Below are 16,146 nucleotides of genomic sequence, written 5' to 3'. Positions count from 1 at the left end.
TTCATCGAGTTTAACAGAATGTTTGGATTATCTGCTTTCCTTGTGCTGTGCCATTTCTGTGAGATGGATGGCTTTTCCCTCAGGCAGCATGCACTGCTGCCTCCTTTATGGAACCCCAGAAGTGACCCTGGAGGTGCAGCAGGGCCAGTCTGTGGCTTTGTATTTAAAACAAAAACCTACCTGTGTAGGTTTTCACTGCTTAACTGGGGATTCTCAGGTGGGAGATGCAATTCCTGTCCTGAAAAAGAACTATGGGGGCTCTGCATGCATGCTCCTGAAGGAAGAAGTAACAACATGAGTTTACTGTACTTCTCTTCAGTAGATCAGCGTTCTTCTGATTAATGATCTTCCTCTGTCTTTCTTGTTACCTTTCCTGTCCTTTGTCTTGCGTTGACTAATAAATACTCTTTGTCACAACTATGATATGATCTTTTGTGTTCCCTTGTTACTGTGACTTCTGGTTTTCTGTGACCCTTTGTTTCCTGGTGTTGGTCGTCATGTGCATCCTCCAGGCTAGCGTTGGATGACGCCATTCGACACAAGCAGCTGAACATATCATCCCGTTTTTCACCCAGGGTGGCAGGGGAGAATGATTTCCTTCAGACTGTTATAAACAAAGTGATTGCTGCTAAAGAAGTTAACCACAAGGGTCAGGGTATGTACTGTTCTTTCTCTACATTGGTGTCTGTGAAAATGCTCGTTGCTTGATTTTTCAGCATGGGATTGTTACAGATATGGAGCCAAGGGGGCATAATATCACTATCACTTGTTGTTTGGTACCCAAAAATATATTTCTTTGTTTAATATTATTTATTACTGTATTAGCAGCCCTGCAGACTCCTCTGCCCCCTTTCACTTCAGCATCCCTCACTGGGGCATCTCTGTATTTCTGTGCTGAAAACAACTTCAGGAAGTCTGCTCTTGTACCCCAGAGCTGCAGATGTTGTCTTCCTTGTGCTGAAGGAAGGAATGATCCTTTCCTTCCCCTCCTCCTCACTGCTTTGCAGCTGCTCTCACAGCAGTTCACTTCCCATCGAGTGAGCAGGGGATTTCTCCCATCAGAACATGCAGTGATGCCTCTGCAGGAGGAAACAGCCCCTCTGATCCCTCTTGTTTCCTCTGGGTTACCTTTGTTGTGTGCAACACTTACAATGTTACACCAGCAGAGCAGTGAATTGTGTAGCTCTGATTACAGTATTGGCTGTGGTCTTTTTTCAGTCTGAGTTAATATGTGTCCAGGCAGGCTGGTGCAGAGCTGCCTGCTTACAGTTGGCTGTTGAGTATATGAAAAATAAGATCAGGACAAATTATGCTTTGCTTTGCTGATTTTCTTTTTAATTAATTGCTTTTTTTAGTGACTTACAGTAAGTAAAACTCTAAGTTTTCATGTGTATAAATATACATTCTTTTTTACTGAAGTGCAGAGCTTGGATCTGGTTTCCTCCCCTCCTCAGCTTTCACTTTGGAGAAATGTGTGTCAGAAAGGAGGAAACTCTGATGCACTCCTTTCCCTAAGCCAGGCCCTGCCCACCCCCAGCAAACCAGAAAGGACAAAGAGTTGTGGCTTGGCCAGTCCTTGCGGGTACATTACTGTTTAATGAAATAGCAGCTGGTAGAACTGTCTTTGGCAACAAGTCAGGCCAAAACCATTTGTGAGGGATTTTAGTAGACAAGAAAGCTAGCTGCCAGATAAATACAAAACAAAAGCATAGTTAAATTGTGGGGGTTATCCTGTTACTCACACAGTTATTTTATAGATGAATATTTTTGGGGCATTCTTTTCATAGTTTTTAATTGTGGGATTTTCTGAAAATTGCTGCTGCAATTATTTCATGCTTCAGTGTAATTACCAGTCACTTCACCAAGTGTGGAACACATTTTTTTTTTTAGTATCTGTTTTTTTTCCCCCCTGTAACAAGTATGCCTGATGTTAGTTGGCAAGGATTGGCTTTAGCGGCTGCTTCTGCTGCTGAAGAGAGGAAAATGTTGATTGTGTAAAGCTGATGCTGTAGATTTGGGTGCTTAGTGCTATGATAACGGCTGATGGGGGTGGTGGGACTGAACCGTTTCAGGGTACCTGTCAGCTGTTGGTGCTGGCTGCCTTGGTGTATCCATATGGCTTGGTTGTAAAGTGTAACCTTGCTTTGAATGGAAATATGTGCCATTTCTGTTTCTTCCCCTGGAAGATGAACCTTCCATTAGAAAGTACTTACAAGCACTGAGGTGATTCTGCTAATGGCTTAAGAAGCACATTTCTATAGGGCCCTGTCTGTGAGATGTGAGGAACAGGAGAAGTCTGGTTCTCAGAATGCTGGCAGGAGGAGCTCTGGTGCTCCTGGTGGTGTGTGATGGGCTTCTGTGGCTCTGGCTGCTGCCCGGTGGTTTCCCTTCTCCAGTTGGTGTCATTCTGCTGACCTGATGTACTCCTCAGTTAGGATGCATTGTAGTGAAAGTTCCAGGTGATGACTGAAATCTGGGCTTTGTGAGCCTGTCTGTGAGAAGCTGTGTGCAACTGCTTCTGAATGCGTCCCCTAAAAAGGGAAGTGTCTTCAATAACTAGAAAAACCACAAGTTTAATAATAGTGATTTTTATCCAACAGGTTTGTGGGTGACTCTGAAACTTCTTCCGGGAGATATTCATCAGATTAGAAAAGAATTCCCCCACTTAGTGGATAGGTCAACAGCTGTGGCTCGGAAAATGGGATTTCCAGAGATCATTATGCCTGGTAAGCCATTGTGTGAATGCACTGTGCTTTATTTTTTCTAACCTTCTTTAAATACCTATATGCATGAAGCTTTGAGAGGGGGAAAAGAACCTCCAAATGGTAGTGGTGTCTATTAGAAATAAGACATCATCAAAGGATCTTGGAAGTCTTTTCTGCATGATCTTGGAGGCCTTTTCCAATCTTGATGATTCTATGATCTTGTCCCAAAATAAATATAGATTGATGGTAAGTGTATACCTGCCACACATACTGCAGGAATTAATGAAATTAGTAACACTCCCCCTGAACAGAGACATGATGTTGAGATGATACTGGAAATCCTCCTCCTTCCAGTGAAGGAAAATGTGTACAGAATGCACTGTCCATGTTGTCTTCCTAGTGAGGGCAGATGTAAAATCAAGATTTTATCTCCTGAGGGGGAATCCAAACCAGAAAAGTGGGTAAGATTTTTTAGAGCAAAAAGACTTGATCTCGAGATAGCAGGTCTCTTAGGGTTTGTGCTAACTTTGGGTAATGCATATGAAAGAGAGCTATAATGTTTCCTGTGTCTATTCTGTGGATGCTGGAATCTGGTGTTTATTTACAAGAAGCAAACGAACAACCCCAGCAATGACAGAAGCCAAACTTTGGAGTACAGGAAGAAATAGGCTGTCCTTTCAGATTGATGGGCTCTGGAGGAGCCATCAGATATTTTAAGGAACAAGTGAGTTTCAGCTCTCCTCCTGTGGCTGCAGACTGCATTTGTCAGCTATTTTACGATATAGCCAATATGTTCCAAGTACCTCAGCACCTCTGCTTGTTACGATGGTATGTTGGCACGCAGACCATCTGCCTCTTGGAATTATTGGAAATCCTGTTTTCCAGTTCATTTCAAAGTTTTACGTTAATGGGGGTGAGGCTGAAGAGCATTTTGAGACATAAAGCTAAATATAGCCCTCTCCTGAAGCCCTCAGCAGCACAAACATCAGAACATCTCCCAGTGTAATGTTACAGCATTGACTGTCATATAAATGTGTGTGTAAGAAAAGTTGAAGGAATTGAAGTGTATCCTTTCAAATTAATAATGGAAATAGACAACAAGAGAACTGGGGTGTTTCTGGAACGATACATACGGTACATAATCTTAATGATGATGATGTATTCTTTGGGACCAGGAGTAATTGCCTGGCTGTTTGTTCTGTGTTTTTGTTAGCTCTGAGTTGGTAGTTCAAGTTTGATAAATCTTAAATCAATTGTAGCGAGCCATGGATGCTTTCAGCACTGCTGCTTTTCAATGTTCATGTTACGATGGCTTTTAAACATCTTGCCATATGTATATTTGTTTCTAGTGACGTTGGTCATTGATTCTGTGGATTGTTTGTTTCACGAATCAAAGGATTCACTATGAAAATTGCTCCCAACTTTGTGCTGCTTTTCTTGCAGGTGATGTTCGCAATGATATCTATGTAACGTTGGTTCAAGGAGATTTTGACAAAGGCAGTAAAACAACAGCAAAAAATGTAGAAGTTACGGTGTCTGTTTATGATGAAGATGGGAAAAGATTAGAGGTATTATTTAGTCAACGTTTTTATCTTTTTACACGTATATTTATTCAACATCTTTTTAGCTATTTTCAACTTTAGTCCCTATTTTTGTTTCCAACAAAACTTTCTCCATTATTGCGACTCCATATCATATCAGTGCATGTCATCTCTCATGTTTTGACCTACTTACTGATTTATTTTCTATTTGCTGAATTGAAAAGTAGGGGTTAAACTGGACACAAACATTTTCTCTTCTGTTTGTGTTTTCTAGGGTGTTATTTTTCCTGGTGCTGGTGATGAAGCCATCTCAGAGTACAAATCAGTAATATATTACCAAGTCAAGCAGCCTCGCTGGTTTGAGACTGTGAAGGTACATACACATTATAATCTCATCCATTTGTGTTTGTATGAAGTTAATATAGATTTCAGTGGAAAGTCTTGAGAAGCAAATTTAGGAAAATGAATGCTTGTAGCCATCCTCAGTAGAACAAAAGGAAGCATTTCAGAGATGGCTGGAAAATAGATTAGACTTTCATTGCCTAAAAACATTTCTTTCATCCTTTTGGTCAAGATGACTGTTATGGGGGCACTGCACCATCTGCTTAGGAATGGTTTTTACTCTTTCCATGAAACTGACCTAGAAAAGCAGAATATTGAGATTAAAACGTAATTGCTATACTGTTGAACTCATCGTTGATTTGGGACTTGGCTGATTGTGCTGCAAGCTTGCTGAAGCTGCTTGGATAATAACATTTTAGCTTAAATGCCAGTTTTTATGTAGGAGGCCAATGTTGGCTTAATGAAATATTCTGTAGTCAGTGGGAACAGGAGATGCATATCAAAGAAGAGGCTCTCAGGATCTCTCAAACTGTGGTATCGAGTTAAAAGAGCTCTCATTGCATGTGGCAACAGAAGGTGGCTGCTGGGGAGTCTCAGAACCCCAGATGTGGCAGGGAGCAGCAGACAGCATGGAGCTTGCTTGTGCACATGGCTGAGGAAATACAGCACCTCTAGCAAAACTATCACAGGAAAGAGTGGTTACATCTCTACATGTTGGTTATGTGGGAATCAGAGATGCACTAATAGTTTGGGTAGTATAAGTGGTGCATAGGTAATAAGCATCTTAAGAAGTTCACCTTTGCCTGTCATACTCAAGGTGAGCTTGTTCCTGAGCTAAGGGGATTGACAGGGAATGCTTTGAGGTTTTAGCCATGATGACTGTGTAAGCCTTAGTATCTCCATATCTCGCTGGGTAACGTAATGGCCTTGCTTCCTTTTCCTTTTTCTTTCTTAGTGCAAGAATTGTTCACTTTTGAATTGAATTGTTCAATTTTCTTAGTTGCAAGAATAAGGAAAGATTTTCCTGTGACCTTTGGTCTTTGGTGGCCAACTGAAGCTTGTCCTTAACATTAATGTTCTGTGAAGAGCCAAGACTACCATTGAAAAATGTCTAGGCGAGATTTGGTAGTGGTAGATATGTTCGAAGATACTGCCCTGACTGTTTCCTTTCTCCATCCTCTCCCCCAATACGTGCAGGTCGCAATCCCAATTGAAGACGTGAACCGGAGTCATTTGAGGTTCACGTTCCGACACAGATCATCCCAGGACTGTGAGTAATTTGGCCTTTTCATTATGATTCTTGTCAGTGTCTGGTGCCAAAATCTGCTGAAACAGGCATAACATTTCTAATCTGTAATTGACTGTTACAGTTGGTTTTGCTGTGGGGATAAGCTTTTGCCTGCTTATTTTATGTTAGCTTTTCAACTTCTTTTCTCTTCGCAACTTCTAGCTCTTACCTTTTGGCACTGTTTTTTTTCTTTTCCTGCCCAGTCATTTCTCCAAACCAAATAAAGGGGCTAGTGAGTAAAGCTTTCCGTTAGGAGCTGAGAGGGTTGTGGTGTTGCTTATCTGGTAGGTAGGTGGTAGTGAGGATATTTAACTATTTAGTAGCACCCCACATGTGAAATACGAATGTGAAAGAGAAGTTGCAGGAGGATTAAGATCAGTAGTATAAGCTATTCAGGAACTTGGTTTCCGTTTCTGGTTCTCAAGTTGACTTGTGGTTGTTTTGAAGTCATTTTGATGTGATACTTGAGAGCTTGTGGTTATCCACAGCTTTTCTGTAATGTTGTTGGCAGCTCGGATGCTTTGAGAGGTGGAGGGAGCAGCCAGTCCTGCTGGACATCTTCCATTTGTCAGCAGTTGCTTTCTAGTAAAATCTGGGGGTTTGTCTTGGTTATAATTACGTTCCATCCCTGTCTTACTGGACAAGAACACCTTTCAAAGTCAGCAGCGATTTTCTTTGCTGCAGAATATATGTGTTGAACTGAGTGTTAAGCAGGTGGTGTCCACTGGATGCATTTTAAAGTCTGTGATACTTTTTATGCTTTACGCATCTGTGTAATGTGGAATTAATTCCCTCATAACTGTTAGTTAAAGCTGTATGTTTAGTAAATTGATTGTTAATAAGAGGTTCTCTTTGTATAGAGAATAGTACCTACTAATGAAAATAATGTGTGCTGAAAATTAGCGTCATTGGTGTCAAAATTATGATTGTGAACTGCTGACTACCAGAGACAAAAAAGTGTGTGATGATACAAACATTTAGCTTAGCCACAGTTTAAATATTAATTACAGCCTGTGCTTTACAGCCCCAGTGTTTCTTCATAGGCTCATTGGACCATCTCAAGTTGATTGCACTTTCTTTCTGGTCTTATTTCTTAATTTACTTTGCAATTCCTATTAACTGTGCTTGCCTGGTTGTTATTTTTTGATACTAGGTGTTGAACAATGAGAGCATACTTGAATGCATTAGCTAGTGTATACTGGTTGTACAGTGGCTTAGCACAGCCAGACACTGGTGCATGTTTATGTGGTTTTGGTTCTATGTTATGCATAAAAGCCTATGGATTTCTTTAGTTTTTTCCTGCATCTGAGAGCCTTTATTAGGATATCACTCACATGCAGGTTGTCCATTTCTTTTTTACACTTTAGATGAAGTTTCAGTTCTAATGTTGAACAGTTAATTATCTATGTTTTTTTTTTTTAACAGCCAAAGATAAATCTGAAAAAATATTTGCCCTAGCATTTGTGAAGCTCATGAGATACGATGGAACAACTTTGAGAGATGGAGAACATGACCTTATAGTTTATAAGGTATAGGATTTTGAGACAGTCTTCCCATAGCTGGAGGCTAAGTATGAGCATTGCTTACTTCCAGTGAACTACTTTGTTACACAGTTGTACATAAGATGCTTGCTGTGCAGTGTTATATTAGATCAAGCAACTAATCAGTAAGTACTGCGTGTCTTGCCAGTATGGCAGACTGATGGTTAAACCTGGGATCTGTTTTCTAGGGGATGTTTTAATTGTTGAATTTCTTAGGCTTGTAATTGAATTTTATTTATATGGATTTTCATGGCTGGGGGGGAAGCTACTTGTCGAGCCCTTTAAATATCAGATGCTGGCTCTGAGCTGTAGATGCGTTCGCTCAATTGTTAACGACTCATTGGATAACTCCAATTCTGGAGCCAACTCTTAAGGAATTCCAGGGTAAATAATAAAATTTTACTATTACGAGGATGTTTTTGCTCTTTTTTTTTTTTTTAAATTGTTTTTCCTGTTGCATGTAAAACCCTGCTGCAGGCAGAAGCAAAGAAGCTTGAGGATGCCTCGACGTATTTAAGTCTGCCGTCCACTAAAATAGAGTTGGAGGAAAAGGGACACTCTGCAACAGGGAAGAGCATGCAGAACCTCGGTAGCTGCACCATCAGCAAAGACTCTTTCCAGATTTCTACTCTGGTCTGTTCCACAAAGCTTACTCAGAATGGTAAGTTCATAGAAACACTGCACTTTCTGTCTTGCAGCTTGAGTGGAGCCGTATGCACAGACCTACATGCAGTCTCCTCTGTCCCCCTTCCTCTGAGTGGGGTGGTGGATTACTTGAATTGGATTAAATTGCCAGGGTGCTCTGAAAGCATCTATTCACAGTTTAGCATCTCAACTCTGCTCTTGCCATGCATTTGGTTTTACTTTAGAGAACATCTGCAGGTAAACAAAGTATTTCTGCATCCATTTAACCCAGAGTGCCTCTGTTTTCCACGTAGTTGAGACTTTTATGCTGAAATAAGCTGAAAACAGGCCCTGTGACATTTCACTGCTGTGTGGATATGAATAATAGCACAAAGAGAGAGGGTGAGTTTGTTTTCAGGAGGAGATAATATCATGGCTGTGCTCCAAACTAATCTATTTTGTGTTATTTCCAAGGTGCAATATCCAGTGTTTTCTGTATGCTCTGCCCAAAGAGAGCTCTGTCATTCTTCAGTAGTGGACAGACAGCTGTGTACATGAGGATGTGTTTTTTGTGGAGGTCACTCTTCTGTTCCCACGGAAAGGCAGGAATGGAGTCGGTGTATTTTGCTCCTTTCAAAACCACCTTATGTGCATTTTTCACTTGTGTTTGTCAGCTGCCTGGCTGCAACCAGAGCTGGTGGCAGCCTCTGAAGCAAATATTTCACTCTTCCAGACTGTGCCCTCTCTTCAGTTTTTGTGCTTGGTTGCCATGGCTTCTCCTCGCAGTGACAGTGGGCTGGGAGTGTGGGTGGGTCACTGGGTGTGAGTCACGCAGGGCAGTGGCATCCTTCCTCCCTGAGTCACCAGGAGCTGAGGCTGGGGATGTGGAGGTGGGGATGGGGGAGCTGTGCTTGGAGTTGTCACGTTAATTAATTCTTTGGTCACCCCTCTGTCCACAAAAGTTACTACTCTGCCACTTCCTAGTCAACTCACAGTTTTATTGCGGTCTTTTCCAGGGACATCTCTCTCCAAGCACATCCTAAGTGTTTTATATTCAGAGCACATCAGACTTACTGCAGTCTGGCAGTCTTGTAGCCTAAGAGGATGCTTAGCAAAAAATGCAGAAATGACTTCTGGAATTTCAGTGCAAATACAGGATCATGGCTCAGCAGTAACGCAGTGATCTGGGGATTTTGTGGAATACAGCAAGCACCGTGTGAAATGGAACTACTTGCTGCTTTTGCTTTGTGATTGATACTGTTAGGGTTTTGCTTTTTTCTTTGTTTGTGTGTTTTTCTCAGTCTTTCTTAGACCTCAGTAGTGTTTTGGAAATATGTAGTCAATATGTTGACTGCTTTCAAAGAAAAACTCCTACTAAAATTACTACAATTCAGACTCAGCGTTGTTTCATGGTTACGTGCAAATTAAGATGCCTTGAACTTGGGTTTTTATTTAATGATGCAGGTAATAATATCTGTGCAACTTACTTGTCAGAGCCACCACTCAACGTATTACAATGCTCCAGAAGATCACCATGTATTCTCAGGCAATTTAACTTCTAAACTCCTCAAGTATCCTTTTTCATCTAAAAGTTGGTGGTGCTCTTCAGAATGCAGTTTCTGAAGCTGGTATTAACTTCTGTCAAACTGTGAGATAATACTACTTCCTTAATTAGCAATAAATAAAAATCTACAGTTATTCTCAGCTACCAAAGCCAAAGTAATTTACTCCTTTTGGTCATCTCTAATATTTTTCTCCGCTCTTAAGGAATTGGCTTTAAAATTCATTTTTAATAGTTGTGAAGTTGTGTGAATAAATCATATGGTTCTTTCTGCATTACACTTGATGTTGCAGGCTGCATACAGCCTCTCTAACACTCATAGAATTTCTGTTCTTTATGAACTGCAAAGTGGTAATGTTGCTTTTTGCACCTAGCATTAGTAGCAAAATGCATTGGTAGGAACGATGTTTTTCTTAGGTTTTAGAGTTTAATTTTTGGGAAGAACAGAAATGTAAACTGAAAGTCCTGAGAAGGGCTGTTTAAAATGAAATAAAAGTACTAATAAAAAAAAGCATCTCCACGCAAAGCTCAGGGATGAGGAAGCTCTTGGAGGCATCAGAAGATGCTGCTTGTCATGGCTTTGCTTCTTGACTGCATTCTACTCCTCTTCTGTCTGAGGAAGGAGGTAATGTTCTTCCCATACGTGGAGGATTCAGCTGCCACATACCTCTGCTTTTCTTCTGCTCTCAAGAAGCTTTGGCAACAAATATGTCCATTATCGGATGAAGAAATGCTTTGACATAAATATCAAATTCATTTTCCTGTAATGAAATGGAGTTTCTATATTAAAACTGAAATCTAAGGCAGTGTGAGATCCTTGAACTATCGAAGTTTTCAGGTGATGCCTGACATCACCATGGTCACTTGATGTATTGTTAACTTGATGCATCAGTGAAGGGAAACCTTTGCATGAGTACAGGTCAAGGAAAGAATATAATCATGAAACTGGACTGTTTGCTTCCTATTGTTAATTAAGATGTAAAAGGTGATCTTTGTGTTTAACTTGCAGTATCAAATGTGCTAAGCTGTTATTTCTGGCTATGGGAAGGCTAGATGCTTATTGTAACCCAGTTGAAAATCCTCGCTGTTGGCTTACTCTGTCTTCTGATCCTATGTATTTCAACTTGATCTAGACAACCTGTAGTAATTACAATTTTCTGTAGGATAAAAGTAGTTTATGTTCTACCCTGTTCTATGTACTGTGCTATTTAATGCCTATGCTTACTGAGAGAGTAGGATTAAGTGGTTGACTGGTGCTTTGCAGGGGTTAGTGCTTGCAGTCACAGAGTGAAGGCACGTTTTTTTCTGTACGTTGCAACTTACTTTTTTTCTTCCTTGTTGTTGGACTGCATTGACATTTTCAGTTCACACATGTATATTCATTGTGCTTTTGCTGTGTCACTGCACTGAAAGTGCCCATGGGTTCGTTTTCTTGGGGCGCTGCATGGCTCCATCCCAAAGATGTGGGCTGGCTTTTGTCTTTTGTCAAGCTGGTGCCTTTTTAGAAGTCCAACTGAAACCCACTTCAGTTTTAGAAACCTGACATAAGTGTATTCATGAAATGCTTTGGATACCTCGGAGAGACATCTCCAGCTTTCTTCCAGAAGCATTTTTTTCTGTTGATGTTTTGTTTCTGAGACTCACCGCTTCAGCTTTGAACACTCTCCAAAGAGAGAGTAGACTTGGTTTAGTCTGAGCTCCTCCAACAAAAGCCGTGCTGGAGACACTTTTATTCCTTCTGTAGAGTGAAAGATTTTGGGCAGCGTCTGTCAGCTGCTCTGGGTCTCCTGTGTAATTTGCACAACAGACTCTACAGATGCATGTCTTGGCAAATCTTTCGTTGGTTGCTTTGAGGGGTTGAGTAAAGCACGAGGGAGGTTGGTTTTGGGGATGCTTCAGCAGAAGTGACACAATGTTAGCCATGTTTTGTGGTATTTAGTTGTACACATTTGTAATTCAGTGGCTAAGGTGAAGGTAGGCAGTCATTAAAATCTTGTGGTTTTCTCTTTGAACTCTCCTACTGAGGATGACTTACAGATAGCTTGTTCTGTGCTGAAAACTTGACTTCTGGTGAACCTGGAAGGGAGGTTTCCCCAATGCTCATTTGGCAAAGGCACGATGAGCTTGGACTTCTGGGTTTGTCTGCAGCTCCATGTTGCATCTCAAGAAAATGCAGGAGTGGGTATAACCCAGTGGTGCTGCAGTGCGGATGTCAGTGGCGCGCTGATGTGCAGATGGAATGTGACTGTGAGTTGTCTCAGGAGAAACTGAAAAATGGTGCTGTGGTTCATCATGACTACTAGGAGAGAGAGCACGCCTGCTGTGTTCCTGGCTGATGAGTGGAAGGTGGAGTGACACCATCTGAACAGTGGGATGTATAATTTGGGGATGAGACTGCATGCAGTAGATTCTTTTCACGATCCCATCCGAGCCCCCGTCCGTCATTAGAAAGCAGCTGAGTAGTTTGGATGTTATGAGGTACTAAGCAGACAGCTTTCCCCCTGAATTAACTTGGTTTGCTACTGTTTGGCTTGTGCTGTCATATTTTGCTTTCGTGGTATTTTGAGGGAGCAGAGAACCTAGAAATGTTCACGCTGGAAAAATCAGAGCCGCGTGGATATCGCTGTGCTGGCGGATGACTAATTTCACGTTGGCATCTTTTTTTAAACACATCACTGTCACTGTTGTATACAGCCAATGAGAAATGAGGGATCGGGCTTCCTTGGCCCAGATTTCACTGATGACATTTCAAAAATCAGTCTGTTTTTATTTAAAGCCTTTCACAGTGATTTCAGGACAGAAATATTCTGCTAGGTTTCTGCGGTGTCATAGGTACGTTAGACGTGTATTATTGTCCAGTGAGAGTCCCTGACCTGCAGCAATAAACTTGTTTGTTCTGAACATGGTGACAGCGTGTGAGCGAAAGTAAATATCACACATGATGTAATAATAGAATTTCTTTTAATCCCTAGTCGATCTCTTGGGACTTCTGAAATGGAGATCTAATACGAACCTGCTGCAGCAGAACTTGAAGCAGTTGATGAAAGTTGATGGTGGTGAAGTTGTTAAGGTAACAAGTTAATTTTGTATAAGTTAATTTGATGCTTTGTTTGTTATTTTTCCCTAACCCCACTGCACATATGCGCACATTGAACTGTAGCCAGGTATCTCTCATCCTTCAGGATGTTAATATCCTTTCCCTCTAAGAACATCTTGGATGTTAAGTAGTGGTAATGAGACAGAATGTGCAAATTTATATTAATGTAGGAATTTTTGTTGGTGTCCTCTAGTTACTCTTGTGACTTTTATACATGGATACAGTAAGGCAAAGGCTGTTTTTCTTTGCAAGATCTTGGAATCATCACGTTATGGTATTTAATATATTTTTAATAGATGGATGTGAAGTTCTTTCTTCTGAAAGCAGTGAGCTGAGCCAAGTTATTTACATTTGCCAAGGCCACTGAGTGATTACACAGACCTACATAAAGACAGATTTATTTATGGAAAAGAGTAGGCTGAGACTTTATTGAATGTGCTCTACTAAATCAAATATAATAAAGTGTCAAAAGATGTACTGTACTAGGGACAGGTGGCCCTTAAGGGCCGGGAGTGTTTTAGCTTCATTTGGATTTTAATGTTTTTAATAGAAATATAAAGAATGCCTCATCTTAAACTGACTTAAAACATGTGAGGCTGCTGGTATTGTGAGAATAGTGTGGTGTGGTGAGAACAGTATGCCAGGTATGATTTGCTTTTTTTGGGAAGGTTTTCCATACTGGTATTTTGACACTGGTACTTGGTTCTGACGAGCGCTGTCGCAGCATTGTCGTTTGTAATTTCCACTCTTCTCCAAACGACATCAGATCAGCACTTGATGGATACTGGTGATTTCAGAAGCATCAGAACACTGTGCAGACGAGGTTCCAGTAGCAGCAATATTTGAGCATTTCTCTGGCACTCCATCTCCCTGCACTGCTGGAGGACTTGTACGACGCCGTGCTCGCATCTCCCTGTACGTGGGAATTGGAGCACAGTTTGATTTATGCGTAGGACAGAAGAGTGAATGCTTCATGCTGCTCTTTGCACTTTGTTCATTGTTTTGTAGACCACTGGTTTGCTTTATCTGCTACAGTGAGGTTCAGAAAGTCTTTGTGTAGACTGATCTCTCACGCGTCAGTAATATCCAGCATATCCAACTGTCCCTCTTTCTTTTTTCAAGTTACACAATACATGTGTATTGCAAAGAAGTTTACATTTGATAAAATGGAAACTATTAAACTATTTCTGTGTTCTAAAACTCATGTAAAACCTCTCTGCCTGGTGGTGCAGGGACCAGTGCAGATCCTTCCTGTGTCTGGCAGCATCAATACTGGATGGAAGCCATAACATTTCCTCCCTGTGATGGAGGCTCCATCTCCAACATCTCTGCAGAGTCCATAGCACATGACAGTATCAACTGGAAGTCCAGAAGTTAGCTGTGCTGCCTGCCTGCCTGAGGAGCATTTCCTTAATAGCAGCAGCACATATTCTGCATCCCTTTTGCTACTACATGAAGTCCTTGTGAACGGATTTAAAACTTGAACTCTACCAATGCAAGTCAATGTATGACGCCCCAATGTGGAACCAAGGGTTGCTCAGAGGTAGCCCAGGCTTCTGTCATTGCTTTTGTCACCTGATGGAAGAAGATGTGCAGATGCAGAACCCTGTGTTGATAGAGCTGGATATGTCTGTCTGTCTCTTATTTATCAGCGTGGTGCTTGCTGTCAGTGGGAAGCAGTGCTGCAATTAAATATGTGTAAAACAGCTTTTATCACTGTTTGACTCATGTCCCCTGACACTAATCTGCTTTTACTTTCATGTTGTGCAGATGAGGGTGTCCAGCCAGCTGGCTAGTGAGGACTTCCTCTGTACAGGGATAGACAGGTTTCTGTAGGTTTTGGGCTGGGGCAGGAGGTTGTGTGCTCTGTGTCCCACACCTGCATGTATGCTGTCATTTGGAATTGTGCAGCTGTGAAAAGCCATAGGCTGTGCACTTCTCATACTGCTCAGCTCAAACTACTCTGGGTGACTGGTTTGGCATGAGCCTGAGTTGCTTGTCTGGTTTGTGCTATGAAACATCAGTCTTCAGAAACTGCATGACCCTGTTGGCTGTGTGTCAGAATTGAGTTTTGGAATATATTTTGTTCGTCTACTATAAATAGATTAAATGTTTTCTTCAAGTACCAAGAGTGATATTTTTTTTTCCTATTTCTTGAATGATATGGATGTATAGGTAATGAACTAAAAAGAATTTGCTGAAAAACAAGGTTAAATTTTCCCTTTCTCAGCTAACTTTCAAAAACGTCTTGCATAAACAAAAGCATTAGTGTCTGCATAAACCTGTGTGAAATCTGATTTGTGTTGCTCCTCTTACATGTGGTGGCTCGTGTATTTATTTGTAGTTCCTTCAAGACACACTGGATGCACTTTTTAACATAATGATGGAGAACTCAGAGAGTGAGACGTTTGACACATTAGTATTCGATGCTTTGGTAAGTTTGCATTGTGCATAGACTAAAATGTAAGTACTTTAATTGTGAGTAAAAACAAGTGGTCACGATGTAAATACGCAGTTTCCTCTTGATGCAGTCGTTATTAGTGGTTAACTAGTCATCATTTTTTGGTTAAAAATGTACAGAAGCTTTTTATTCTGTTCAAGATGTGATTGGGAGTTACGGCGCGATTGCATCTTGCCATCTTCCTGGAGAAGATCCGAGTGTTGGTGCAGATGAGCAGCAGAAGTTAGGGCTGAAGCAGAAAGTTTTTGCTTGGATCAGAAAGCTTTGTTTGCAGCAGGGAGTCACAGAATCACAGAATTATAGGGGTGGGAAGGGACCTCTTGAGATCATCATGTCCAACCCCTCTGCCAAAGCAGCTCCCTGGACCAGGTTGCACAGGAACTTTCACAGGAAGGAGAAATATTTGTATATAGAGAGGATAACCAAACATCAGGAGAAGTATTTGTATGTGTGGACGATGATCAGAAGTCCAAGTCTTTCTTTATTTTTAATGTTATTACAGTGGCTGGTCTGAAAATAGTGGTTAAGTGTACAGGATTAATTTTTTGTGTGTAATGCAGTAGTTACACTGATTTATTTTTTTTCAGGTATTTATCATTGGACTGATTGCTGACAGAAAATTTCAACATTTTAATCCGGTCCTGGAAACGTACATTAAGAAGCATTTCAGTGCTACGTTAGCCTACACGTAAGTCTTCAAAACTCCTTTTTTTGCATTGGGGATGTAATGTGACTTGCACTTTTTTTTTTTTTCCAGGTATCATTGTTTAGTTATTTAATTAGGAATTTGCCCATAGAATTTGTTGTGTGGGAGACCGAATGAATTATGTCTTTCCCTTCTAAAATAGTAGCAATAAAATATTTGCAAGGAGAGAGGCTTGACTTTGTTGTACTGAAGGAGGGGATAATTGACTGTTTCAGGAGTTGTTTTGTAGGGAAAATATTCATAAGCAATTCTCACTCATACTTGAGAAGGAAATAGTATC

General features: G+C 40.9%; 1 protein-coding gene across 2 annotated transcripts in view; it reads left to right on the top strand.

The window, feature by feature from the left end:
* DOCK1 (dedicator of cytokinesis 1) overlaps positions 1-16,146 on the top strand; it is a 262,795-nt gene that overhangs the window by 37,483 nt on the left and 209,166 nt on the right. Inside the window, exons 12-21 of one of the 2 annotated variants that reach the window (XM_065746466.1) lie at positions 576-655; positions 2,601-2,726; positions 4,149-4,273; positions 4,521-4,619; positions 5,786-5,858; positions 7,302-7,405; positions 7,895-8,078; positions 12,575-12,672; positions 15,044-15,133; positions 15,748-15,848. In XM_065746466.1, coding sequence (XP_065602538.1) covers positions 576-655; positions 2,601-2,726; positions 4,149-4,273; positions 4,521-4,619; positions 5,786-5,858; positions 7,302-7,405; positions 7,895-8,078; positions 12,575-12,672; positions 15,044-15,133; positions 15,748-15,848 — 1,080 coding nt within the window. Of the gene's footprint in view, positions 1-512; positions 656-2,600; positions 2,727-4,148; positions 4,274-4,520; positions 4,620-5,785; positions 5,859-7,301; positions 7,406-7,894; positions 8,079-12,574; positions 12,673-15,043; positions 15,134-15,747; positions 15,849-16,146 lie in introns of both variants that reach the window. The other variant, XM_065746465.1, reaches the window with a different exon arrangement.

Source organism: Cyrtonyx montezumae, unplaced genomic scaffold, assembly GCF_038088225.1.
Source record: "Cyrtonyx montezumae isolate F1298 unplaced genomic scaffold, pur_monq_1.0 scaffold_4, whole genome shotgun sequence".
Taxonomy (NCBI): Eukaryota; Metazoa; Chordata; class Aves; order Galliformes; family Odontophoridae; genus Cyrtonyx; species Cyrtonyx montezumae.
Note: the sequence above shows the minus strand (reverse complement) of the source record. Positions and strands in the feature narration are given on the sequence as shown.